We start from the raw sequence: 23,368 nt of genomic DNA, 5'->3' as shown, positions 1-23,368 counted from the left end.
AGGCTCTGTGCTGGTGGCTCAATCCCACGAACTGTGGGATCATGACCTGAGCCAAAAATCCAGAGTCAGACACTTAATCAACTGAGCCGCCCAGGTGCCCCTGGGTACTTCTTTTTAATCTATACACTTCTGTGTTGGAATTTATTCTACAGCAAGGAAGTATTCATGTAGTACTCATCTAAATTAAAAGACTTTAATGAATCAAACACAAAATAGTTATACACAGCCCGATTACAACAGTGTAAACGTGCAGAAAGTCAGAAATAAATTTTGAGAAAAAAATAGTTGGAGTTTCAACTTCATGGTTCCCCCCACCTTTAGGTAAGTGCTTAAATGTATAAATTAAACTGTTAAAAAATAAGTGAACAGATCACACCAAGGAAAATCTGCATGTCTGTTTATTTCCATTAGAAAAATATTATCTATGAAAATTGTGGTCCACTCTCTTCCCCTTCACCTCTATCATTCAAACTTCAGTACTTTAATTTTACTCAAGTGAAAGCAGAGTTATACAGCTGACGTGAGAATTCAATATTTCACATCATTAAATTAATAGGCTTTAATTGAATTAGGTGTGCTTTTATTATTTATCAGGAATAGCAACCTCTCTCTCCTAGATGTTATTTCCCTTTACTTTCATTTATTTGAGAAAGTACGGAATGCACGTTTTTTTTTCCCATATCCAGTCATGAGTATGCGTGTGATTTATAACACCAGTAACGGGAGTTGTCATCCGATCTTCAGTTCACACTCAATTCCCCTTATTATATGGTATTTCCATAGTGACTTCCAATGTTTTAGTCAATCATACACTTTCCAACGTCAACTGTAAAAATTAAGATGTTAATTTAAAAACATTATTGAGATTCCAGACTGAATAATGCCGGCCCCGCTTATAGCGACGCCGTTGTGAGAGGTCCTTGGACAGCCACTGCTTCAATCTCCACACGGCTTCCCTGCAGGGAAAATAAGGAAGCAACGTTTAGGTAATTTTTTACAAATTAAGAGAGCTGTGCAATACCTACTAAAAACGTATGCAACTAACAGCAATAGGGCGTTTTTAACATTAAATTTCTCAAAGAAAGAAAGGACGAGGAGGCATTCCCTGGGAACCTACCACAGGCCAGGCTCTCGTGCCGAACACGTCCATAAGCGTTAGCACATAGGATTCTCACTGCAGCTATATCAGACAGTGTTCTCTCCTCAGTCCGGAGAATGATATGCTGAAGCCTGGAGAGGTTATTCAACCTGTCCCAGGACACAGAGCTAAGTGGCAGAGGTTCAAACCCATGTCTTCTGATTCCAAGTTCAGAGCTCATTCTACTATACCCAATACCTTAATTAAGTTTGATGATACTGAGCATTCCAGTAACAGCCAATTAAAACAATAAAAAATACCACTCACAATTACAAGTGGAAGCCAGTAGGGGCTGCTTCTTTGTAGGCAGGAATACCGTGCTACTAAGAGCTTCTGATTAGGCTCGAATACCAAATTAGGAATGGTGAGAAAATATGTGAGCCACTGGTTTTGAGATTCTTTTTCTAATAGAAGGTCTATGTGTGGCCTTAATTTTTAATTTTCTTAATTTTTATGACAACTTTTAAAAATTTCTTAAGTTTCTTGGGGCATCTAGGTGGCTCAGTCTGTTAAGTGTCAGACTCTTGATTTCAGCTCAGCTCATGATCTCGAAGTTTGTGAGTCTAAGCCTGCCTCAGGCTCTGTGCTGACAGCCCGGAGCCTGCTTGGGATTCTCTGTCTCCTCTCTCTCTCTGCCCCTCCCCGGCTTGTGCTCCCTCTCTCTCTCTCAAAAATTAATAAATTAAAAAAAATTCTTAAGTTTCTTAATTTTTTTTCCTTGTACATATAATATTGGGTATTTCCTTTTAGTCTTTAAGATCCTGGAAACCAGAGGGGTGCCTGAATGGCTCAGTTGGTTGGGCATCTGACTTTGGCTCAAGTCATGATATCACTACTCGTGAGTTTAAGCCCTGCGTCGGGCTCTATGCTGACAGCTCAGAGCCTGGAGCCTGCTTCGGATTCTGGGTCTCCCTCTCTCTCTACCCCTCCCCGGCTTGTGCTCTGTCTCTCTCTCTCTAAGGTAAAAAAAAAAAAAATTAAAAAAAAAAAAAAGATCCTGGAAAACAGATTATTTCTTTTTTTTCTTTTAAAAATTTCCTGCAAAAGTGCTTAGTTTGTTATATTCAGAAAACAATGTAGGCATTTAAAATTGTGTACATTAAGCCATACAGAGAAAGACAGATACCATATGGTTTCACTCTTATGTGGATCCTGAGAAACTTCACAGAAACCCATGGGGGAGTGGAAGGAAAAAAAAAAGAAGAGGTTAGAGTGGGAGAGAGCCAAAGCATAAGAGACTCTTAAAAACTGAGAACAAACTGAGGGTTGATGGGGGGTGGGAGGGAGGGGTGGGTGGGTGATGGGTATTGAGGAGGGCACCTTTTGGGATGAGCACTGGGTGTTGTATGGAAACCAATTTGTCAATAAATTTCATATATATATAAAAAAAATAAATAAATAAAAAAAATTGTGTACATTAGCCATTTGAAAGTGTACTTACTTTGGGCAAAGCAGCAACCTGGTAAGCAGCTCTTGCAGGAAAACTGCTCTTAAAATCTAAATTTAAAAGCATTTCATTTTAGTTTTCAGACACTGTATTGTGACGGCACAATCAAGAATCTGGTAAGTGCTTCATAGATCTATTAGTGCTTAGATACAAGCAACACTGAAAAAAAAGAAGCTAACATTCATATTAGTTTGATAAAATATTTTGCCATAGGATTCCTATGACAGTGAATACTTTTAAAAATGTCTTCGCTTTCTGGGAAAAAGGAAAATATTCACATGCTTTGAGACTTTGATCTTGTTTGATATGAATAGGGTTTTATTTTTAAAGTGATACTATATGATATGAACTCATTTAAGCATTCAAACAACCCTATAAAGTTTTATCCCCATTTTGCATATGAAGAAACCAAGGCCTAAAACCATTAACTAATTAACCAGCTAAGGATTCTGAGAGCCAGAACAGAGATGGTGGCGAGGTCATATCACAGCACTAAAAAATACAATTTATGTGTTATTATTAGGAGGGCTTAAAAGCCTGAGAAGAGTGTATCAATATTAAGCTTTAGGAAAATGAATTTGTAAGACTGTAGTATATTATTCTAGGGAATCCCATAGAAGTATCTTGGATCTTTTTCATGGGGGCACACTGTATGTTTCCAATCAGACAATTCTTTTAGGACAGGATCTATGGCCATTTCTTTAGCATCTCCTATCACTCTTAATTCATAATGGACAATCATTAAGGTTAATACACTCATTTCTCTTAAAACGGAATACAGTAATGAAGCCAAATTACTTACACTGTTTGTAGACTTCATTGACGGTGTTGAAGTCATTTATGTCAGCCAGCAAAACAGTTGTTTTTACCACTAAAAGACACATACATCGTTATTAGGTTTAGCTATTTGGTCTCACTCAAAATATTACTTAGAAAAACATATGGTTCTGCGACTGAATTGATTAAAATGGGCCTGAAATTAAAACAACTTTCAAAAGCAACCAACATATGGCATGACATATTACTGGATGCTCCATATTCTTCAAAAAGAGTTATCAAACAGAAATGTGAAGGAATCAAACAGGTATCAAACAAATGTGAAGGAATATCGAGTTGCTCACCGTTAGTGAAGTCACAGCCTGCAGCTTTCAGAATTTCACCCATGTTTGTAAGAGCCTATGAAGCAAGGCAAGAAAGACCTAAGGCACTGGATGGATGTTACTTTAAAGCTTTATTTCAACTCAATTAATCAACTTTTACTAATATCTCCTTAAATAGCTTATGTTGCAGAAAAATCCTCCCGTTCTAGGAAATTCTACTCCTTCTAGGCCACCTCTATACAAGGGAATTGCTTCTTGGCTTTCCTGTAATGGAATGAATCTTTCTGACATATAGTGAGACCTTGTCTCCTTTTGTGAGTAGAAAGACTGGACTGAAGTCTCTTCTTCAGTGCTAGAGGGTGCAAAGTTCTCAGCCAGTGTCCACTAAGCTCAAAGAGATAGCTTCTGGAGTTCTGAACTCTGTATTGCTTTGAGGGTAAATAAAAGCTAGTGAGCATTAAAACATGTTTCCTTTTAAAGCAATAATTGATTTTAAAGAGTTCTATCTTTTTCCAAAAAACAGTATCAGTAAATTATGCATATGCTTGACACTCTGGCCTTTGGAAAAACATCAGTTTTTCACTCATTCTTTAATGTACAATTTTTTCAATTCATTATTCCTCTTTATTTTACTGGGCACATTATAATATTTGATATTTTTATTTATTTTTTTCTTCTTTTTTTTGAATTGAGAGAGAGTATACATATGCATGTGGGGGAGGGGCAGAGGGAGGAGGAAGAGAGAGAGAGATAGAGAATTTTAACCAGGCTCCACGCTCAGTGTGGAGTCCGACGCAGGGCTCAATCTCACGATTGTAAGATCACGACCTGAGCTGAAACCGAGTCAGGTGCTTAACCGACTGAAACACCCGGACACCCTGATATTTTTATTTAAAAAAAAAAAAAGTCTTCTAAATAGGTAATACATAGATATGGCAAAAAAATTCAACAGCTATAAAAAAAGCCATATACAGTGAAAAGATATCTCCTACCCTTACTTCCTTCTTCCCCAGCTTCTTGTATATCCTTGAAGAGACAGTCCATGCTTACACCAGCATAAATGCACACCACTCACACCCCACACACCCTCACACACACACACACAGATGGTAGCATATTGTGCAAAGCTGTTTTGCATCTCTGTTTTATTCTATCACCTATCAATTTATGTTGGGAGATTTTTCCCCATTAATTTAGTTGTATGGAACTAGCATGATTTATTTCATTAGTTCCTTATGGATGGACATTTAGATTGTTTTCTATCTTTGGATATTATAAATGACTCAGTGAATGCATAAAATTATAATTTAATTCTATTTATTGGATCAGAATTATACTCCTCATTCTTATTTAAAAAAAAATTTTTTTAAACGTTTATTTATTTTTGAGACAGAGAGAGACAGAGCATGAACAGGGGAGAGGCAGAGAGAGAGGGAGACACAGAATCTGAAACAGGCTCCAGGCTCTGAGCTGTCAGCACAGAGCCCGACGCGGGGCTCGAACTCACGGCCAGTGAGATCATGACCTGAGCCGAAGTCAGACGTTTAACCGACCAAGCCACCCAGGCGCCCCTCCTCATTCTTATTTTAAAAGACACATATTGCACCTAATCTTTTTTTTTTTATTTATTTTTTTAACGTTTATTTATTTTTGAGACAGAGAGAGACAGAGCATGAACGGGGGAGGGTCAGAGAGAGGGAGACACAGAATCTGAAACAGGCTCCAGGCTCTGAGCTGTCAGCACAGAGCCCAACGCGGGGCTCAAACTCACGGACCGCGAGATCATGACCTGAGCCGAAGTCGGCCGCTTAACCGACTGAGCCACCCAGGCACCCCTGCACATAATCTTTGATAGTTCTCTCTTACTAACAAATGTTGACTGTTACTTCTGTGGGTTTTTTTTTTTTTTTTTTTTGCAGCTAAGTGGCCCTGATAAGAAATTTCCCAATCCGTGTGGAAGTGGCAAGATGCTATCTGATTTCAATAATTTAATTGAGATTGAAGTAATTTTATTGAGAGAGCTGACATATAATATTGCATCAGTTTTAGGTATGTAATATGATGATTTGATATATGTATATACTATAAAATAATTACTGCAGTTTAGTGACTATCCAAACATTCAGGTTTGAAGTCACCCTTGGAAGGTAGACTTTTTTGTTGTTGTTAAATGATTCCTCAAAGTTTGGACTTTCTGCTGATATAAAACTGTCTTAAATCAATCAGTAAGGAACTTTAAAAGCATTTATCTGATAACCTCTATAAAAAATCAGCCAAATGGATTCTTAATACTTTCAGTATTAAAAAGCAATAAAGAAGGGAACTTCAAGTGTGAAAAATGACTTACTTGTTTGGCTTCCTCTGCCACCCCTCCTGGCACGAGCTGTCCACTTGCAGGGTCCATGCCTATCTGTCCTGAAATGTAAATGGTCCTGTCGACTAACACAGCCTGACTGCAATAAACGGAAATACAGTATGTATATAAAATATAAAACACAAAATTCAATGCTAAAAGATTTCTTTGCTAGGACACAAAAAGCACAAAATGTAAAATAAAAGAATAATAGGACTTCATTAAAATGAAAACCTTTTGCTTTTTGAAAGAGATCTTTAAGAAAATGGAAACACAAGTCACAGATTGGGAGAAACTATTTGCAAAACACATATCTAACAAAGAACTTGTCCCCAGAATATATAAAGAACTCGTATAGCTCAGTAACATAAACAACCCAATAAAATATGGGCAAGTGATTTGAGCAGATATTTCATAAAAGAAGACATATGAAGAGCTAGGGAGTACATAAAAGATTCTCAACATTATTACTGATTAGAAAAATGTAAAGCAAAACCTCACTAGATACCATTACACCCAGTAAGATGTCACTGATAACAGTAAGGATTGGTGAGGATGTGAAGTGACCAGAATCCTGTAATATGTACCCCATTGGCAGGAGTGCAAAAATCCAGATGCTTTGGAAAATAGTTTGGCAAGTTTCTTAAAAACTTAAACATATACTTAATATACAACCCCAGCGATTTCTTTCTTAGGCAGCTACCGAAAAGAAAGGAAAATATATGTCCAAAGACTTCACATGACTGTTCAGAACAGCATTATTTATGATAGCAAAAAGGAAAAACAAAAAATAAACATCCACTGATAGATCCAACTAAAGACTACATATTATTTGATTCCACTTATATGAAATTCTAGAAGAGAAAGTATAACAGCAGAAAGTAGATTAGTGACTTCCTGGGGACAGTGGGGACTGACCACAAATGGGTATGAGGGAATTTTTGGGGGGGTGATAGAAATGTGCTAAAACTTGACTGTGGTAGCAAATGCATGGCTCTAAGAATTTACCAAAACCCATGGAACTCTAAACTTAAAATGGGTGAACTTTAATGTAACTTACACCTCAACAGAACTGCAAGACAGTAACAACAAAAATGCAATGCCAAGAGCACTGCTAGAAAAGAAGTAGTTATTTTCGGACAAGATTCATTACTGCTTCTTGAAGTGTCAATTAAGGATCCACCTATGATGGGAACACTTTATTTCTATAAAGTGCTTGTTTTTGGAAAAGGCTTGTTTTGTAATGAGGATACTAAATTTCAGAATTAGGGTACGATCACAAGAAACAGAATAAGCCATGCTGAGACCTGAAAAAGAGTCAAACAAATCAACTTAAAAAAATGTATTAGTTTTTGGATAAAGAAAACACCTCTGTTGTTTCTCTTTTTAATTGTGGTAAAAAATATATATATACATATATAAGATAAAATTTATCATTTTAACCAATTTTAGGTACACAATTCAGTGGCATTAAGTACCACCATTTTTAAAATCCTGATAAAGAAAACTTAGTATCAATTTAAATTTAGAAGTAAAATTTGTCTTATCATTTCCATGTTTATTTAGAAAGAGCATCTTCTCATTTCCAATGTTACATTTCTAATATTACATTCTCATTTCTAATCTTCATTTCCCCTGATTTTCCCTGACCATAACTTTTCTCTTTATGATTTAAAATATAGTATGTATGTATATACTTATCTATCTATCTATCTATCTATCTATCTATCTATCTATTTATGTAAGCTCTACACCAAATGTGGTATTGAATTCATAATCCTGAGGTCAAGAGTCGCATGCTCTACTGACTGAGCCAGCCAGGCACCCCTATAGTTCTTTTCTTAATAATTTTTTGAATAAGAGAACATTCACATGGATCAAAAATCTAGAAATACAAAGAATCTCAGTGAAAAATCTCCTCCTTTCTCTCCTTATCCTCCTCCTGCCCAGTTTCCAGCCCCTACAGATAACGAATGCTCTCCTTTACGTATTCTTCCAAGGTTTCTTCACGCATATATGAGTAAAAATGAAATATATCTTCTCCCTGTTTATATAACATATGGTATACTAAATGCTCTTCTACATTTTGCTTTTTTCACTCAATGGTATATCGCAATCTTTCTATAACTATATGCAGAATGCATCCTTATTCTTTTAACAGCTGCATAGTATTTTATTGTTTGGACATACTTTACTAGTTACCATCAATTCCAATATATTTTAAAAATGTATTTATTTACTTATTTAGAGACACAGAGAAAGATCGCAAGCATGGATGGGACAGAGAGAGAGAAGGAGAGAGAGAATCCCAAGCAGGTTCCGCACTGGTAGTTTGGAGCATGATGAGGGGCTTGATCTAACGAACGGTGATATCATGAACTGAGCTGAAATCAAGAGTCCAACACTCAATTGACTGAACCACCTGGGCACCCCTTGATTCCAATATTTTGCTACTGTAAACAAAACTACACTGAAAACCGTATCACACACACACACACTCACACACACACACACACTTTCCCTGGGCAAGTACTAAGCCTTTCTTTCATCTGAACCTCAGAGGAGCCATTCTTATACCATGAGCAGGATCTTGTCTTATAGTATAACTAGTTCTGTTCTTATCCTATTTCTGGGGTATGCCAGACTGACTGTAAACCCCTTGAAGGCAGGAGCTGTGTCTTACTGTCTCCAGCTGTGCAGGGCCTAGGTGATTTCTTGCACTAGTGGGCACACAATAACTTCTTGTTCATGTTTTGCTCTCTAACCACTTACTAGCTTAAATGACTTTGGCTGTCAGTAAAGTATCTTTTTAGCAGGACCCACTGGCTTATTGTGTGGACTTGGAGAGCGAAAGAGGGTAGATTTAAACTTGGTTAATAGGATTTAGAAAGTCTAGAAATTCTTCTCAACTATCTGGGCCATAATAGATAGCTATTCACCCTGGCCCAGAAACAGGAAACTATGGTGTTTGTTAATGTGTAAGCTTTCTTCAGGTTGAAAAGTATCATCAACTAACAAGGTTTTTATTAACTGTCCTGTGTAGAATTAGGCTACCTTAGGCCCTTTGCAAAGTAATTTTAACTTTCCCTATATTTGAAATATAGTTTAAGCCCATTTGCATTACCATTGGTCAAAAAATTTATTGGGGCGCCTGGGTGGCTCAGTCAGTTGGGCGTCCGACTTGGGCTCATGTCATGATCTCACAGTTTGTGAGTTCGAGCCCTGCGTCAAGCTCTGTATGGTAACAGCTCAGAGCCTGGAGCCTGCTTCAGATTCTGTATTTCCCTCTCTCTCTGTCCCTCCCCACCACTTGTGCTCTGTGTGTGTCTCTCTCAAAAATAAACATAAAGCAAACAAAAAAAGTAAAAATTTATGATAGTAAAAAGGAATTCATTTATTCTCAGAAAACTAACAGACCTCTAAGACTATTTGAGCTATGTGAATTATCGCTTATAGATTAGTGAAGAGATGTTCACAAAGATAATTAGCTAGTTAGCTCTTCCTGAGAATAAGAAACCTACTATCCACAGACAAGTCATTAGGTTTCCAGAACATTTAAGTGTATTGTTCTACTGCCAACTCAAAGGATAATAACACTTTCAAAAGAATCTTAGTAAGAATTCTCATTGTAATTGTAATGTATTGTAATCTATGCCACATGGACTATCGCTTCCAAATGTCATGACTATTTGGATAGTGCGCTAACAAAATGGAAAGCAATGCAATGTGATGTTGAAATCTCTCAAGGTTCTGTCCTGGGGTACTCCTGAAATGTGCTCAGCTGATTAGTGAATTGGTGACAACACCCCATCCATCACAATGCCAAAGATTGAAAGTTCAACACATTTGAATTCTTCCTAGAGAAGACCTGGAATTTTCAACAACTGTGCTCATAAAAACTCTATGCACACAAATTTGTTTTCAAATGGTTCTTAAAACATGTCTAATTAACTTTATCAGGATATAACTAGTTCCTTGGGAGTGTGGTTTTCTTCAAGATAAAATATTGAAAATTAGCACCATTTTTAGTGGCCTTGTATGATCTCTGGATACAAAATAGCATTAAGGGCACTATGTCCTGGGAAGTCTCCACACAGTGAGCTGGTTGATGTTTTTTCTCTCATCATACTGGTATATTAAATTTCCCTTCTTTTTTCTTGCAGCTCTATAAAGTCAACCAGCATATTACTGCCCTGCTTGTAACGTACACACTTGAGGAAGGTGTATGCTCCAGGCTCTATAATCACTTTGTCTGGTTAAGTGTTGATTTTGTTCTGAAGTAAAACCACCGGGTGATTGAGGAAGAACGATCCAGAGCAGAGGAGGAAAAAGATTGCTGATTTTTACTTTTATTGTAATACCCCCATAACTATCTTTAATGTCTTCTCCAAATAATTTTTCCTCTTAAAAGAACTCTGACCGGGGGCGCCTGGGTGGCTCAGTCAGTTAAGCGTCTGACCCTTGATTTTAGCTCAGGTCATGATCTCATGGTTTGTATGTTCAAGCCCCACGTTGGGCTCTGCGCTGACAATCTGGAGCCTGCTTGGGACTCTCTCTACCCCCCTACTCTCTGCCCCTCCCCCACTAGCGTGTGTTCTCTTTCTCTCAAAATACATAGAAACATTAAAAAAAAAAAGAAATCTGATCATGTCATTTCCTCTACAAAAACATTTGAATGCTCCTCAACGCATACAAAATAAAGTTTATACTCTTCAGTTTAGCACTGAAAATGATCATAGTCCAGACCTTGCTAAAAGCTAATTTTTAGCAAGAAGCAAAACAAAAATTTAGATTCAAAGTCCAACTCTGAACCTGTGTTTCCCAAAGTGTAGGTCATATACAAACACTGAATCACAGTAAGGAAATGATTCCCTTTTCAATTTTCTTTCAGTAATTCCATAGCAGGAGATAGCAAACTAAATGATGAAGACTGAGCTCTAGAGCTTGACTAAGTTCAAATTCTGTCATATCCCATCCTAGTGGGCATATTATTTAACCACAAGTAGATCAATTTCTTCACCCAAAAAACGAGTACTGTAATTAATAACTGTGCACCTAAAGCACCTAGAAGAGTGCTTTGTGCTGAGTGAACATCATTAAATGTTAGCGATTATGACATCAATCCTCTAATTATATGAAAGAAAAAATACCATTTTTAGGGGGAAAAAATCTTATCACTTTTTTTTCTCTTTTTTAAAAGTAGGCTTCATGCCCAGTGTAGAGCCCAATGTGGGGCTTGATCTCTGATACTGAGATCAAGACCTGAGCTGAGACCAAGACTCAGATGCTTGGGGCACCTGGGTGACTCAGCTGATTGAGCACTGGATGCTTGTTTTTGGCTCAGGTCATGATCTCAAGGTCAAAGGATCAAGCCCTGCGTCAGGCTGAGTGTGGAGCCTGCTTAAAGATTCTCTCCCCCTCTGCCCTCTCTGCATTGCCCCCATCCAGCTTGAGCTCTCCCTCTCTAAAAAAAAAAGCCCAACACTTAATCTACTGAGCTACCCAGGTGCCCTGAAATTTATCACTTTTTTTTTAAGTTTATTTATTTTTGAGAGAGAGAAAGAGAGAGAGAGAGCATGAGCAAGGGAAGGGCAGATAGAGAAGGAGACAGAGAACCAAAGCGGGCTCTGAGCTGTCAGTCCAGAGCCAAACACGGTGCTTGAACCCACAGACCGAGAGATCATGACCTGACCTGAAGTCTGCCACTTAACCAACTGAGCCACCCAGGCGCCCCTGAAATTTATCACTTTTAACAGAGAGAGCAGTCTTAGGTTCTGAGCCAACTGTGGCAGCTTCCCAGAATTACGCTTTTTACTTATTTGAGCTTATTTTTTTTTTTACTGTTACCTTCCTCAGGTTGTTTTCTATTTAGAGTACTGTTGTAAAGTTTCCTTTTTAAAGGTGTTAAAGTGAGCCCTCTTAAATAAAAGTGTTAAGTAAATTATGATATAGGTGGTACACAGATTTGGCAAATGGAAAAGAAAAAGAGTAAAAGTCGTAGTTGGATTACTAAAGCTTCCTCCAAAAAATATGCCATGTATTCTTCCACCACTATGCCTCAAGTCATTCCCTCTATCTGGAATGAACTTCGCCCAATGACTTTCTGCTGAAGTTCTTAATAAAGTAATTTAAAAATCACTTTACAACAGTACTATACAAATGGCAAACCTAACCTTCAAAACCCAGCTCAAGGACCACCTGTCGCAGGAGTCCTCTTAAATCTTTCTCTTCCCCTGTCCCCGGTTATCAGCAATTTCTTTCTTCTCCTTTTTTTTTGCCATCCCTGCCCCCATGACTCCTTATTCCCACTGCACTTATTTCTAACCCTGCTATCGTAATTATTGTTCTGCCACCTAGGAGTGCTATTTCTCATGGCAGTGTGGTTTAGAGGATGGAGCTAGGGCTTGTTCAAATCCAGTTCTGCCACTTACGGACTGTCTGACCTCGGACACAGGTTTTGTTTTTTTTTTTATAAAATGAGGATGGGACTCAGAGAAGAAGGTGGTTGTCACAGTGGCCGCCATGCAGCATGGACTAAATGAAAATGTTTCCTTTTCTCTCCCCTACGTGTGTGAATGTCTTTCACACTGGATTGATTCTTATACATTTTTTGCATCCTCTGCTGTGCTTGACATAGGGTAGGTACTCAATACATGTATTATATCATAGTCCAAGTGGTTCAGTTGTAAGTTTTCCATCTGTGATTCTTTTAACCGTGATCAGATACTACATTTTTAAAAGGAAAAATGGGGAAAGGGTTACGTGGTATACTTTATGAAGTATTTAAAGTAACAAAAATTATATTAGAGACAAAAAGTCTCCAAGAATGCATAGGATGAGATTTAGTAGTTTTAAAGCTGAGACATTTTCAGAAAATACAGTTTTTTTAAAAAAGTAATTTAGAAACTTCTGGGTGGCTCAGTTGCTTAAGCATCAGACTCTTGATTTCGGCTCAGGTCATAACCTTGAGGCTTGTGGGAATGAGCCCCACGCCGGGCTCTGCGCTATCAGCCTGGGATTCTCTCTTCTCTCTCTTTCTCTCAAAATTAATAAATAAACTTAAAAAAAAAAGCAATTAAATTTTTTATATTAACAGCACTTCTGACAAGTGGGAGTACATGTACACAGTGTAGACTTTCTGGCCAGTATATACACATTTAGCTAGAGCATGTCAGGGCAATCTTAGCAAATGATTTTCGTTGTGCTGTTTTTATTAGTGGGAAATAAGCATGGGCAACTAATTTATACACATCCCACTGCATTTCTCTTTGGGTTGTAAATATCAGTGTCTTAGGTAGATGAGCAGCGTTTTTCTAAGCGTCTCTGTCAAAAAAATTCAGCTCTCCAGAGAGACACTCACATCTGTTCATGGGATTTATTCCTTTGAATTAAGAGAGGGTTAGACCAAACATTATACGAAGTGAAAGAAGTCAGTCACAAAGGACCACATATCGTAGGATTCCATTTACAGAAGTCCAGAACAGGCAAATCCACAGAAATTGAAAGTAAATTAGTGGTTGCCAGGGGTTAGCAGGAAAGAATGGGGAGTCACTGCTAATGGGTATGCGGTTTCTTTTGGAGGTGATTAACATATTCTGAAATTATGTAGTAGTGAGTATTTTGTGAGTATAATAAAAACAATAACAACAACACTGACTTGTACACTTTGAGGGGGTGAATTTTATGGGCATGTGAAGTATATCTGGATAAAACGGTTACAAACAAAAAAAAGTCCAAAAATTAAAAAAACTGACTACTTGGCAGGCAGAACTCTGTGGCCTCCAGGTCCGGGCAGAGTCCCAGGGAACACAAGCTCCTGTTGCCAGTGGGGCTCCCACTGGAAAGGGTATGTTAACCCCTTTCCCGGGTTCAGTTTCTCGGGTTCAGCGTGTTCGAGAAGGCTGGACCCGATGAAGGTCGAAGCCCGCTCCAGGTCTGACCCAGAGTTATTCCAACCTCGGATCCCTGACCCCACAAGCCCAGAGTCCATCCGCGCACCCGCCCGCGTCGTTACCTGTACGGACCGATGGCCCCTGGAGCTTTCGCAGTGCTGATCACCTTTCTGATTAAAGATGCCATAGCTAACCCTTTTACTTGCTGCCCCTCCAAGAGAGAAATGCTGCACACCGCCCCGGCTTGCGTCTCACGGGACTGACCTACCCAGGGCAGAACCCCCGTGGTAACTTGTTTCCCGGGCGGGGGGAGGGGGTTCGCTCTGCATTCTGGGAGTTGTAGTCTGTGCGGGGCTCCTGGCCACGTGGAGGCCACGGCCGCGCTGGCGCATGCGCCCTGCAGATCGCTTGCCGCACACGTCTCCACGGAGGGTAGTGTTGCGGAGCCTTGTCGTTCTGACCCGAGGAGCCCTGCCTGAGAGCCTTTGGCAGGTAGGTCGTGACGGGCTGGTGTCCCCCAGGGTCCGCGAGTTTGGGGGGAGTGTGCGTGGCGGTACCCCGCCCGGCGCCCGCGCACCGTGCCGGCTTTCCTCCCGGTTTTCTTCCGCTCAGACCCCGTTGACCTCCTCTTCGTCCCTTGCAGCCTGCGCCTGGGCCCCGCTTTGCGGCCCCGCGCCTCCTACGGCCCCTGTGCTCGAGCCCCCTGCGTCGGTCATTTCCTCGCCTTGTCCCGCCCGACGGACGCCGTTCTGGGAATGGGCATGCACCCGTATCCTGCCGACCACTCTAAGGAATGAGTTGGGTCGTTCAGGGGACCACGCTGAGATCTGGGCGGCGTCGTCCACCTAACGCCGCTCCCATGTTCCCATTCACGGGTGCCTCTAGCTTTACAGGTCTCCACGCATCCCCCTCACATCTGAAGTGAGAGCCCTGGTGATTGGGATCTGCTTTCAAAAAGGAAGATAGGCTGGTCTCTTGGCAGATAGTCATGCTGTGTCAGAAGGCGTGGTACTTGGCCAAATATTTCTTATTCTGTTCATAAATGTATTATAGGCACACTTCACTCCATTTATGCATCACGTGTACACTGAGCAAATTTATGTTGAGCCCCACTTTGTGCAAGGCACTCTGCTAGGTGTGATCTGGAATATTACTAATAATGGTCTCTTCCATCAATAGACTTTTTTTTCTTTTTCTATTAAATTGGGTTTGTGGTGTTAATACCATTCATGGCTCCCCTAGAGATGCCCTGGTGATGAATCTCTGCTGTGGGTCAGGATCGCGATAGCATTTTGATATCATCAATCCACCTATAATAAATGAAGATTTATTTTACCAAAGAATCAAATTTTGAGTTACATGAATATTTATTTACTAAATGTTTTTTATTTTTGCATGGAATTTCCCTTTCCCTATACCAAATTTATTATTTTCTTTCCAGAAATGTCTAATGCAAAAGAAAGAAAACATGCTAAGAAAATGAGAAATCAGCCCACCAACGTGACTTTATCCTCTGGCTTCATGGCGGATAGAGGCACAAAGCACTATAATGGAGGTGGGAAATCTTTCCAAGCTCAAAAACAAGGTAAGATACACACGGTACTCCCTCCACTCTGTTTGGATCAAAATGCTTATGTTAGCTCTTTTTGATAGTTATTATTTAAATGGTTAAATGACCTGCACTTTTTAAAAACAGATCAGTTGACCTTCATTATTCGCACATTTTGTTTTGCCCATTCACCTAGTTGTTAAGTTTATTTGTAACCCCCAAATTAATACTCATGGTACTTTGGTGGTTATTCGTGGATTTGCAAGGAGAGGGAAAAAATTTGAGTCACCCCATATGGGCATTCTCAGCTGAGGTTCCCAGCTGCCTTGGTTCAGCTTTCTTACAGAGATGGCCAGAAGGTGGAGACTCTGGTGGGCCAGTGCGGCATAATTCGGGAAGCCCCTGCTCTAACTGAGGATTGAGTTCTAGTTGTGGGTGGCCTCAGGCAGATCACTTAACACTTCTGAGCCTCTTTTTTCTAGTTGTAAAATAAGGGAAACAATCTACTAGGGTGAGTTGTTTTTATGATTTGAGATCGCAATCCATGTGATGTGTATGTATATATATATGTATGTATGTGTGCATATATGTGTATATATGTACGTATATGTGTATGTATACTTGTGTACGTATATACATATATATATTTTTTGGAACAGTGGTTCAGTATTTGCTAATTCAGCGTTCATTGTGACTTTATAGAGCGTAACTATTGGGAATGACAAGAATTGGCTGTATGTATCTTAGAACAGATATATTTCTACCTTAACAGTTATTATTAAATTACACTTCTTTATTTCCTAAAAGAAATAGTGTTTTATATACATTTAACTTGTGTGCTGGTTTTAGAACCTTATAAAGTGATATCAAGGTGTTAGTTGTTCATTGGGTAGCAATAGAAAATGCCAGTTTGGGAAGATAGCAAGCAGGTGGGCAAGAACTTTTGGGGGACACTTTAAAGAATAGTGTGCATTGGGTCTGGTGAAGTAAATTTTAGACTCTTCTATTTGTAAGATTTAGATTTCAGATCCAACAGTTGATGCCTATCATGCCACATAAGCCTTAATGGGTCTTACCTCATTTAAATCTCCCAGTGACAAATCTTGTAACATGTTTCATGGTTTATAGGGGCTTAATAATTAACAGTATAATGGGAATAAGAGGAACACTGTAAAATTCTCTGCTAGTCTCTCCCTCCCTTTGCAGACCGTGATTTGATGTCTTAAAGTCAGTGGTTTCAATGCACAGACATTTGTATAGACTTTGCTTTTATTTCTTTTCTTTAATTTAACACAGGCTCCCAGCTTGAGTGTGGCAGAGAATTACGACAAAAGACTGAATATAAAAAATCATGTAAATTGTAATATTGAAGGGAGCTTAGATTTAAAATTTATGTTGTACTCATAATTTATTGGAGAAAAGTTCAGAGAAAAGTTCCCTCATAATTTATATGCAAGGTTTATTTGTCATGCTGACAAGATGAGCCAGTATGCTGCCTGCTAGCTTTATCACCTTGGTCAAATTAATTCACCTCCCTATTGTAGGTAGATTTCCTCCTCTTTAAGGAAAGATAGTAATAGCCACCTTACTGGGTAGTTGTAGGATTAAAAACCTAATTAGCATTGCCACCCAGCAAATGATGTTCTCCACTGTAATCTGTATTCCTGGTAAGGCTGACATATTTCTTTTTGTTTTCTTTTTGAAAACAAACTAGAGCTTCTTCCTGGAACTTCACGACCGCGGCATAGCAAAATGATCCACCATTCCCCAGTTGATCCTGATGTGAATGAACAGTCTTCCTCCAAAATAATGTTTAAAAAGAAGGGAGGATGGAAAGCAGGTCCTGAGGGCACCTCTCAGGAGATTCCCAAGTATATAACTGGTAGGTGTTTGTGAAGAAGTGAAGTTTGATTATACGATGAGCCCTTTGCTTCAGTGCTCTCCACCTTGGCCCTGCCTCCCCGTCTCTCTCCTCTCCTCCTTCCACTGGGGGTTCTTCTCGCCTCTAGTCTGGACTGTGGCTGTAGTTTCCTTGGGCCTGATTGCTCTCCATTCTTCAGTTTCTCTTTTTTTCCTCTTCTCCTTGTTCTTGTAAGTCCTTATCTGTGAACTGTTCTACTTTGTCCTAAAACCTTTTCCCTCGCCCCACTCCTTTTTAAAATATAAAATGGCGTCTACATGCATTCTCCAAGGATGAAACCGAATTTAACACACTCCGAGGGCAACCAAGACCTTTATTATTATTTTTTTTATTAAAAAAAATTTTTTTTAATGTTTATTTATTTTTGAGACAGAGCGAGACAGAGCATGAACGGGGGAGGGTCAGAGAGAGAGGGAGACACAGAATCTGAAACAGGCTCCAGGCTCTGCACTGTCAGCATAGAGCCCGACGCGGGGCTCGAACTCACAGACGTGAGATCATGACCTGAGCCGAAGTCGGACGCTCAACCGACTGAGCCACCCAGGCGCCCCAACCAAGACCTTTAAATACCTGTCTCCAGGCCCCTTCAGATCTCTTCTCCTGTTACTCCCTCCCTCCATCACCTGCACCCCTGGTATGCATAACTCTGTATTCATTAGGTATGCCTTCTGGTCTCTGCCTGGTGGGAAAAATGCACTTAAATGTCCCCAGCACTCTGTTTACTTCAGAAAAAGGTCTGCTTTTCAATAAGGAAAACTAGTAAAGTTATGATTATATATTTAGAAAAAGCAAAAAATATTAAAGAAAACAAACTTTTGAAGTCACAACCTTTGTGACTTCAATTTTACTTTTTCTTTGTTTTCTTATGTGATTATTGCACTTGAAAATGGTTGTGGTTGGGGTGCCTGGGTGGCTCAGTTGGTTAAGCATCTGATTCTTGATTTTGGCTCAGGTCATGATCCCATGGTTTGTGAGATCAAGTCCCACATTGTGCCCTGTGATGACAGTGCACAGCCTGCTTGGGGTTCTCTCTCTCTCTCTCTCTCTCTCTCTCTCTGCCCCTTCCCTGCTTACATGCTCTCTCTCTTCCTCAAAATAAATAAATAACTTTATGTAAAAAAAATGGTTGTGATTTATATTGCATGTAGCCCTCTGTTTTAAGGAATTGTTTGTAAACATGCTTTTAAACTATTTTTATGGTTAAAAAAGTAACACTGAATCCTTATAGAGAACTTGAAAAAAAGTAGAAACAGAATGGCTTTATATATAATACAGATATAGCCACCAGCTGTATTAATCTAATTAAGGGTTTGGGTGGTGGGTGAATTTTAAGTTCATATACTTCAAATCTGTCTTCCTTCTGAGATTGACCGGAAGTATTGATTCTAGACTTGTCTTTAATTATCATGCTGTTTTTGTCTACAGCTTCTACTTTTGCTCAAGCCCGAGCTGCTGAAATCAGTGCTATGTTGAAAGCAGTGACCCAGAAATCTTCTAATTCACTGGTTTTCCAGACGCTGCCCCGGCACATGAGACGGAGAGCCATGAGCCACAATGTCAAACGCCTTCCCAGGCGGTTGCAGGAAATCGCCCAGAAAGAGGTATATGTTTCACTTAGTGTAAGTGTTCAAGTTAGTAGTTCCGAAAAGAAATTGAGAAATGTTAACCTAATAGAATTAAAGTGAAAACCAAAAGCAATGTACTCTTTTGCATTACTTTTGGATTTAATCATTATCCCCCACCTTCCTCCTTGCTATCTAATTAGCAAGCAGTTGGATATTACATATAGCATTTGGAAACCCTTTCTTTTTTCTTTCTTTCTTCTTTCTTTCGTTCTTTGCTTCTTCCTTCCTTCCTTCCTTTATTCCTTCCTTCAATTTTTTTTTTCATTAATTTCAGATCCTTTTTTTTTTAAATGGTGTTAAATAGTTGATGTTCAGCTGTCAGATTAAAAATAAAATCCTGACCTTCTTACCACATAAGCAATTTTAGCTCTACGTTTTGGGGGTGTGGCCAGCTTAAAGTTGGAAAATCAAGAGAAAAAGCAGCAACAATGCATAGTACTTGCCTTTTGACTTTTTCAGCGTTGAAAACTTGAAACTTGGATTTAATTTTTCCTCAAGTCTAGTTGTTTTTGGCTTTATCAAAATTCTTCGCTTGGACATTTTCAGGTTGTCTCAGCTACCCATGTCTTTACTAGTTGATTCAAAAGTTCCTCATGGAGTGCCTTCTGTGTGCGGTACTATACTGGTGTTGGGGTGAGAGGAGTTCAGCAAACTAATGGAGAAGAGTTTTGGTTTTTTTTCCCCCATAAAAGTTTAGCTCAGCTGTGGAGGAGAGTAAGAGTGAAAACTGAACAGGAATTTTGTGCTTTCTAGATTTAGATTGTAAGGTTTGTTTCCCATGGCATTTGTCTATCAGTACCTAACTGACATTGAAATGTATGGGTTTTCCTCACCTCATGTTTTTCATCCTGTTTTGGGTTTAGTTCCAATCCCAGAGGTTTACAAAACAATAAAACCAATAACAAAAGAGCTGGCATCTTCTTCTCTTGCTCTCTAACATGAATAGCCACAATAAGCTTGCGTTACTGTGTGGAGCATTTTATAAAGACTCTAATCCTCATAGTCCACAAAGCTTGCCAGTTAGTAAGTGATAGAACTGTGCTTCCTCTCTGAGTTTGCCCGTTTCTGAAACCTTCACTCTTGCCTTCTGTCTGCTCTTTCACTGGAGAAATTGCCAAGTCAGAAAATTAAGCACACTGATGGAGTCTGAAAGGTACTCCCACCTAATCTAAAGTTAGTTGTTTGAATTCCTCACATGTAACTTTTATTTTGAGATAGTTACCAACTGGGACCCGCCTCTCTTCTTGAAATCGCAGGCAGAGAAAGCAGTGCACCAGAAAAAAGAACATTCAAAAAATAAATGCCATAAAGCTCGAAGATGTCACAAAAATCGGGTGCTAGAATTTAACCGTAGACAAAAGAAGAACATATGGTTAGAGACTCACATCTGGCACGCCAAACGGTTTCACATGGTCAAGAAGTGGGGCTACTGTCTCGGGGAGAGGCCGACAGTCAAGAGCCACAGAGCCTGCTACCGAGCCATGACAAACCGTTGCCTTCTCCAGGTATGCTTCTCTAGTTGGTTTTCTTTTTATGTTTGTTTAGACGAAATGGAAGTGATGTTTGGGCTCAGCTCTAAAGGATCAGGAAAGGAGAGTGTTGACGCGGCAGAGGAAGTCAGGTAAGAGGGAAGAATTGAGGTAAATTCGGTGTGATAAAGATGAAGAGAGTGAGATCATTAAGAGAGGATAACATTAAGGGGAGATTAGTTCAGGAAAAATAGGTAGGAACCAGGTCCTGCAGGGTCTTGGTGGTCATGTTTGAGATTTATTCAGTATTGATTCATTTAGAAGTCATTCATCAACAACAAATATTTGTGTGCCCTTAGCAGTGTTCAGAATGCTGTTGTAGATGTTTAGGATTCAGTGGGATGCTAGGAAGTTTGTTTTAAATTCTCTGAGAGGACAGTTTGTTTTATGCCTGGTAATAGTATTTATCTGGTCGTCCCTCTCCCCTTCCCCAATTGGTAAATCAATGGCTTTCATTCTTCCAGGACATATTTAGAAATTTACTCTTGGAAGATTCTGCCTTTCAGTGGCAGGATGGCCTTGACCAGGTTTTATTGTTTTTTAAGATTTTTTTATCTGAGTGTAGTTGACAAACAGTTACATTAGTTGCAGGTGTACAAAATAGTGATTCAACTTCTCTATATTTTATGCTGTGCTCACCACAATGTAGCTACCTACCATCTGTCACCATCCAGCACTATTGCAGTGTCATTGGCTGTATTCCCTGTGCCTGACCCTTTATCCCCATGACCGATTCGTTCCATAACTGGAAGCCTTGGCCAAGTTTTGAAAACCATTGGTGTTAGGAGTCTCTGATGCCTCTTGAAAGCAGTAGAGGAGAATAATCAATATAAAAACCTTTAAAAAAAAGTTGTGGTAAACTATACATAACATCAAATTTTACTGGTTTAATTACTTATTTAAGATTTTATTATTTATTTTTTAAAGTTTATTTATGTATAAAACATTAAAAAAATTAATTAAAAAAGGGGAACCTGGATGGCTCAGTTGGTTAAGCATCTTACTTCGCTCAGGTAATGATCTCATGGTTTTGAGTTTGAGCCCCACATGGGGCTCTCTGTTATCAGCACAGAGTCTGCTTGGGATCCTCTGTCCCCCTCTCTCTCTGCCCCTCTCCCGCTTGTTCTTGTTCTCTCTCTCAAAAATAAATAAAACATTAAAAAAGTAATTAAAAAAACAAAGTGTATTTATTTTTAGACACAGAACAAGTGGGGGAGGGGCAGAGAGAGAGGGAGACAGAGAATCCCAAGCAGGCTCCATGCTGCCAGTGCAGAGCCCAATGGGAGGCTCAAACTCACGAAACTGTGAGATCATGACCTGAGCTGAAACCAAGAGTTGGACACTTAACTGACACCCATGTGCCCAAGGTTTTGTTTTTGAATAATCCGTACACCCAGTGTGAGGCTCGATCTTGCAGCCCTGAGATCAAGAGTCACATGCTCCACTGACTGAGCCAGGCAGGCACCTCTTTTAAATATTATTATTTTTTAAGGCTTATTTATTTTGAGAGAGAGAGAGAGAAAGAGAACAAGCCGGGAAGGGGGAGAGAGAGGGGAACAGAGAACCTGAAGCAGGCTCCATGCTGACAGCAGAGAGCCCAATATGGGGCTCAAACGCACAAACTGTGAGATCATGACCTGAGCTAATGTCGGATACTTAGCTGACTGAACCACCCAGGCACCCTACCTTTAATTATTTTAAGTGCACAGTTCTGTGTCATTGACTATAGTCATATTGTTGTCTAACTATTATCACCATTCATCCCCAGGTCTTTTTCATCTTCCCCGTTGCTCACTCGCCTACTCCCAGCAACCACCATTCTACTTTCTGTCTTTAGGAATTTGCCTATTCTAGATACCTCATATAAGGAAAATCACACAATATTTATCCTTTTGAGACTGGCTTACATCACTTAACATAACGTCTTCAAGGTTCAGCCATGTTGTGTCGTGTGTTGGAATTTCCCTTCTTTTTAAAGCTGAATTGTACTCCATTGTATGTACATACCACATCTTGTTTATCTGTTTATCCAGCAACGGACATTTGGATTGCTTCCACCTTTTGGCTGTTGTGAATGATGCTGCTATGAAATGAACTTGCAAATATCTTTTCCAAGTCTCTGTTTTCAGTTCTTTGGGTATATACTTAGAAGTGGAATTGCTGTTTCACATGGTAATACCGTGTTTAATTTTTTGAGGAACTACCCTACTGTTTTCCATAGAGGCTATGATATTTTTCATTCCAACCTGCAATGTGCCAGCGTTCAATTTCTCCACGTCCTCACTGATACTTACTATTTTTAGTTTATTTGATAATAGCCATCCTAATGGGTGTGAAATAATACAAGAACCTTTTAAGGGCTTTTGATTTGAAGATTCAGCAGCAGAAATCATTGATTATAGTAAAATCCTTTATCTATATTGTGGAAACTGGGATCCAGAGAGATAAAGTGACTTGTCCAGGGTCATGCACCTTGTTGGTGGCTAGGTAGCCTTTGGGCAGCTGATTTCCCTGGCCTGTGCTTTTTCTGCCATACACTGCCATTTCCCAGATTTTAAGACAGATGGGTAAGTTACTTCTTATTTGGGGCAAGATTTTTGCTGACGTTATCAGATATTTTCTTTACATTTGATCAGCCCTAAGTAATACAAATAATAGCTAATAGTAACAGACATTTTTGAGTACTTAATCTTATGCCAGGCCTGGTTTTAATGGTTTATATACGTTTACTCTTTTAGTCCTTACAACACCACAGCAGATGTAGTTAGCATTATTTCTACTTTACAGATGAGGAAACTAAGGAACAGAGAAGTT

The 23,368-nt window shown here is 39.4% G+C and overlaps 2 protein-coding genes across 2 annotated transcripts in view; one reads left to right on the top strand and one right to left on the bottom strand.

Moving 5' to 3' along the window:
• Nucleotides 1–383: 383 nt before the first annotated feature.
• RIDA (reactive intermediate imine deaminase A homolog) lies at nt 384–14,220 on the bottom strand. Its single transcript, XM_047088937.1, has 6 exons — nt 14,053–14,220; nt 6,033–6,138; nt 3,707–3,761; nt 3,388–3,456; nt 2,580–2,635; nt 384–956 (listed from the first exon to the last, which is right to left on the bottom strand). Exons 1-6 carry the CDS (start codon nt 14,115–14,117, stop codon nt 894–896), a joined length of 414 nt encoding a protein of 137 aa, XP_046944893.1. The 5' UTR covers nt 14,118–14,220; the 3' UTR covers nt 384–893.
• A 1,153-nt stretch (nt 14,221–15,373) lies between these two features.
• POP1 (POP1 homolog, ribonuclease P/MRP subunit) overlaps nt 15,374–23,368 on the top strand; it is a 32,123-nt gene continuing 24,128 nt past the window's right edge. Inside the window, exons 1-4 of the mRNA XM_047089021.1 lie at nt 15,374–15,515; nt 17,194–17,361; nt 18,826–19,001; nt 20,282–20,530. Of these exons, the coding sequence (XP_046944977.1) occupies nt 15,374–15,515; nt 17,194–17,361; nt 18,826–19,001; nt 20,282–20,530 (735 nt within the window). The remainder of the gene's footprint in view (nt 15,516–17,193; nt 17,362–18,825; nt 19,002–20,281; nt 20,531–23,368) is intronic.

This window comes from Lynx rufus, unplaced genomic scaffold (genome assembly GCF_022079265.1).
Source record: "Lynx rufus isolate CCGP_SWC_20201006 ecotype Redwood Valley unplaced genomic scaffold, mLynRuf1.p SCAF_26, whole genome shotgun sequence".
NCBI classification, from domain to species: domain Eukaryota; kingdom Metazoa; phylum Chordata; class Mammalia; order Carnivora; family Felidae; genus Lynx; species Lynx rufus.
Note: the sequence above shows the minus strand (reverse complement) of the source record. Positions and strands in the feature narration are given on the sequence as shown.

What these genes read in the sequence shown, in the direction of transcription:
- RIDA (XM_047088937.1), bottom strand. Translation starts at nt 14,117, where the DNA reads ATGGCATCTTTAATCAGAAAGGTGATCAGCACTGCGAAAGCTCCAGGG. An exon ending in GGGGCCATCGGTCCGTACAG is followed by an intron (nt 6,139 to 14,052) that starts GTAACGACGCGG and finishes CGTTTATTGCAG; the next exon opens with TCAGGCTGTGTTAGTCGACA. An exon ending in TGGCAGAGGAAGCCAAACAA is followed by an intron (nt 3,762 to 6,032) that starts GTAAGTCATTTT and finishes CTTGCTTCATAG; the next exon opens with GCTCTTACAAACATGGGTGA.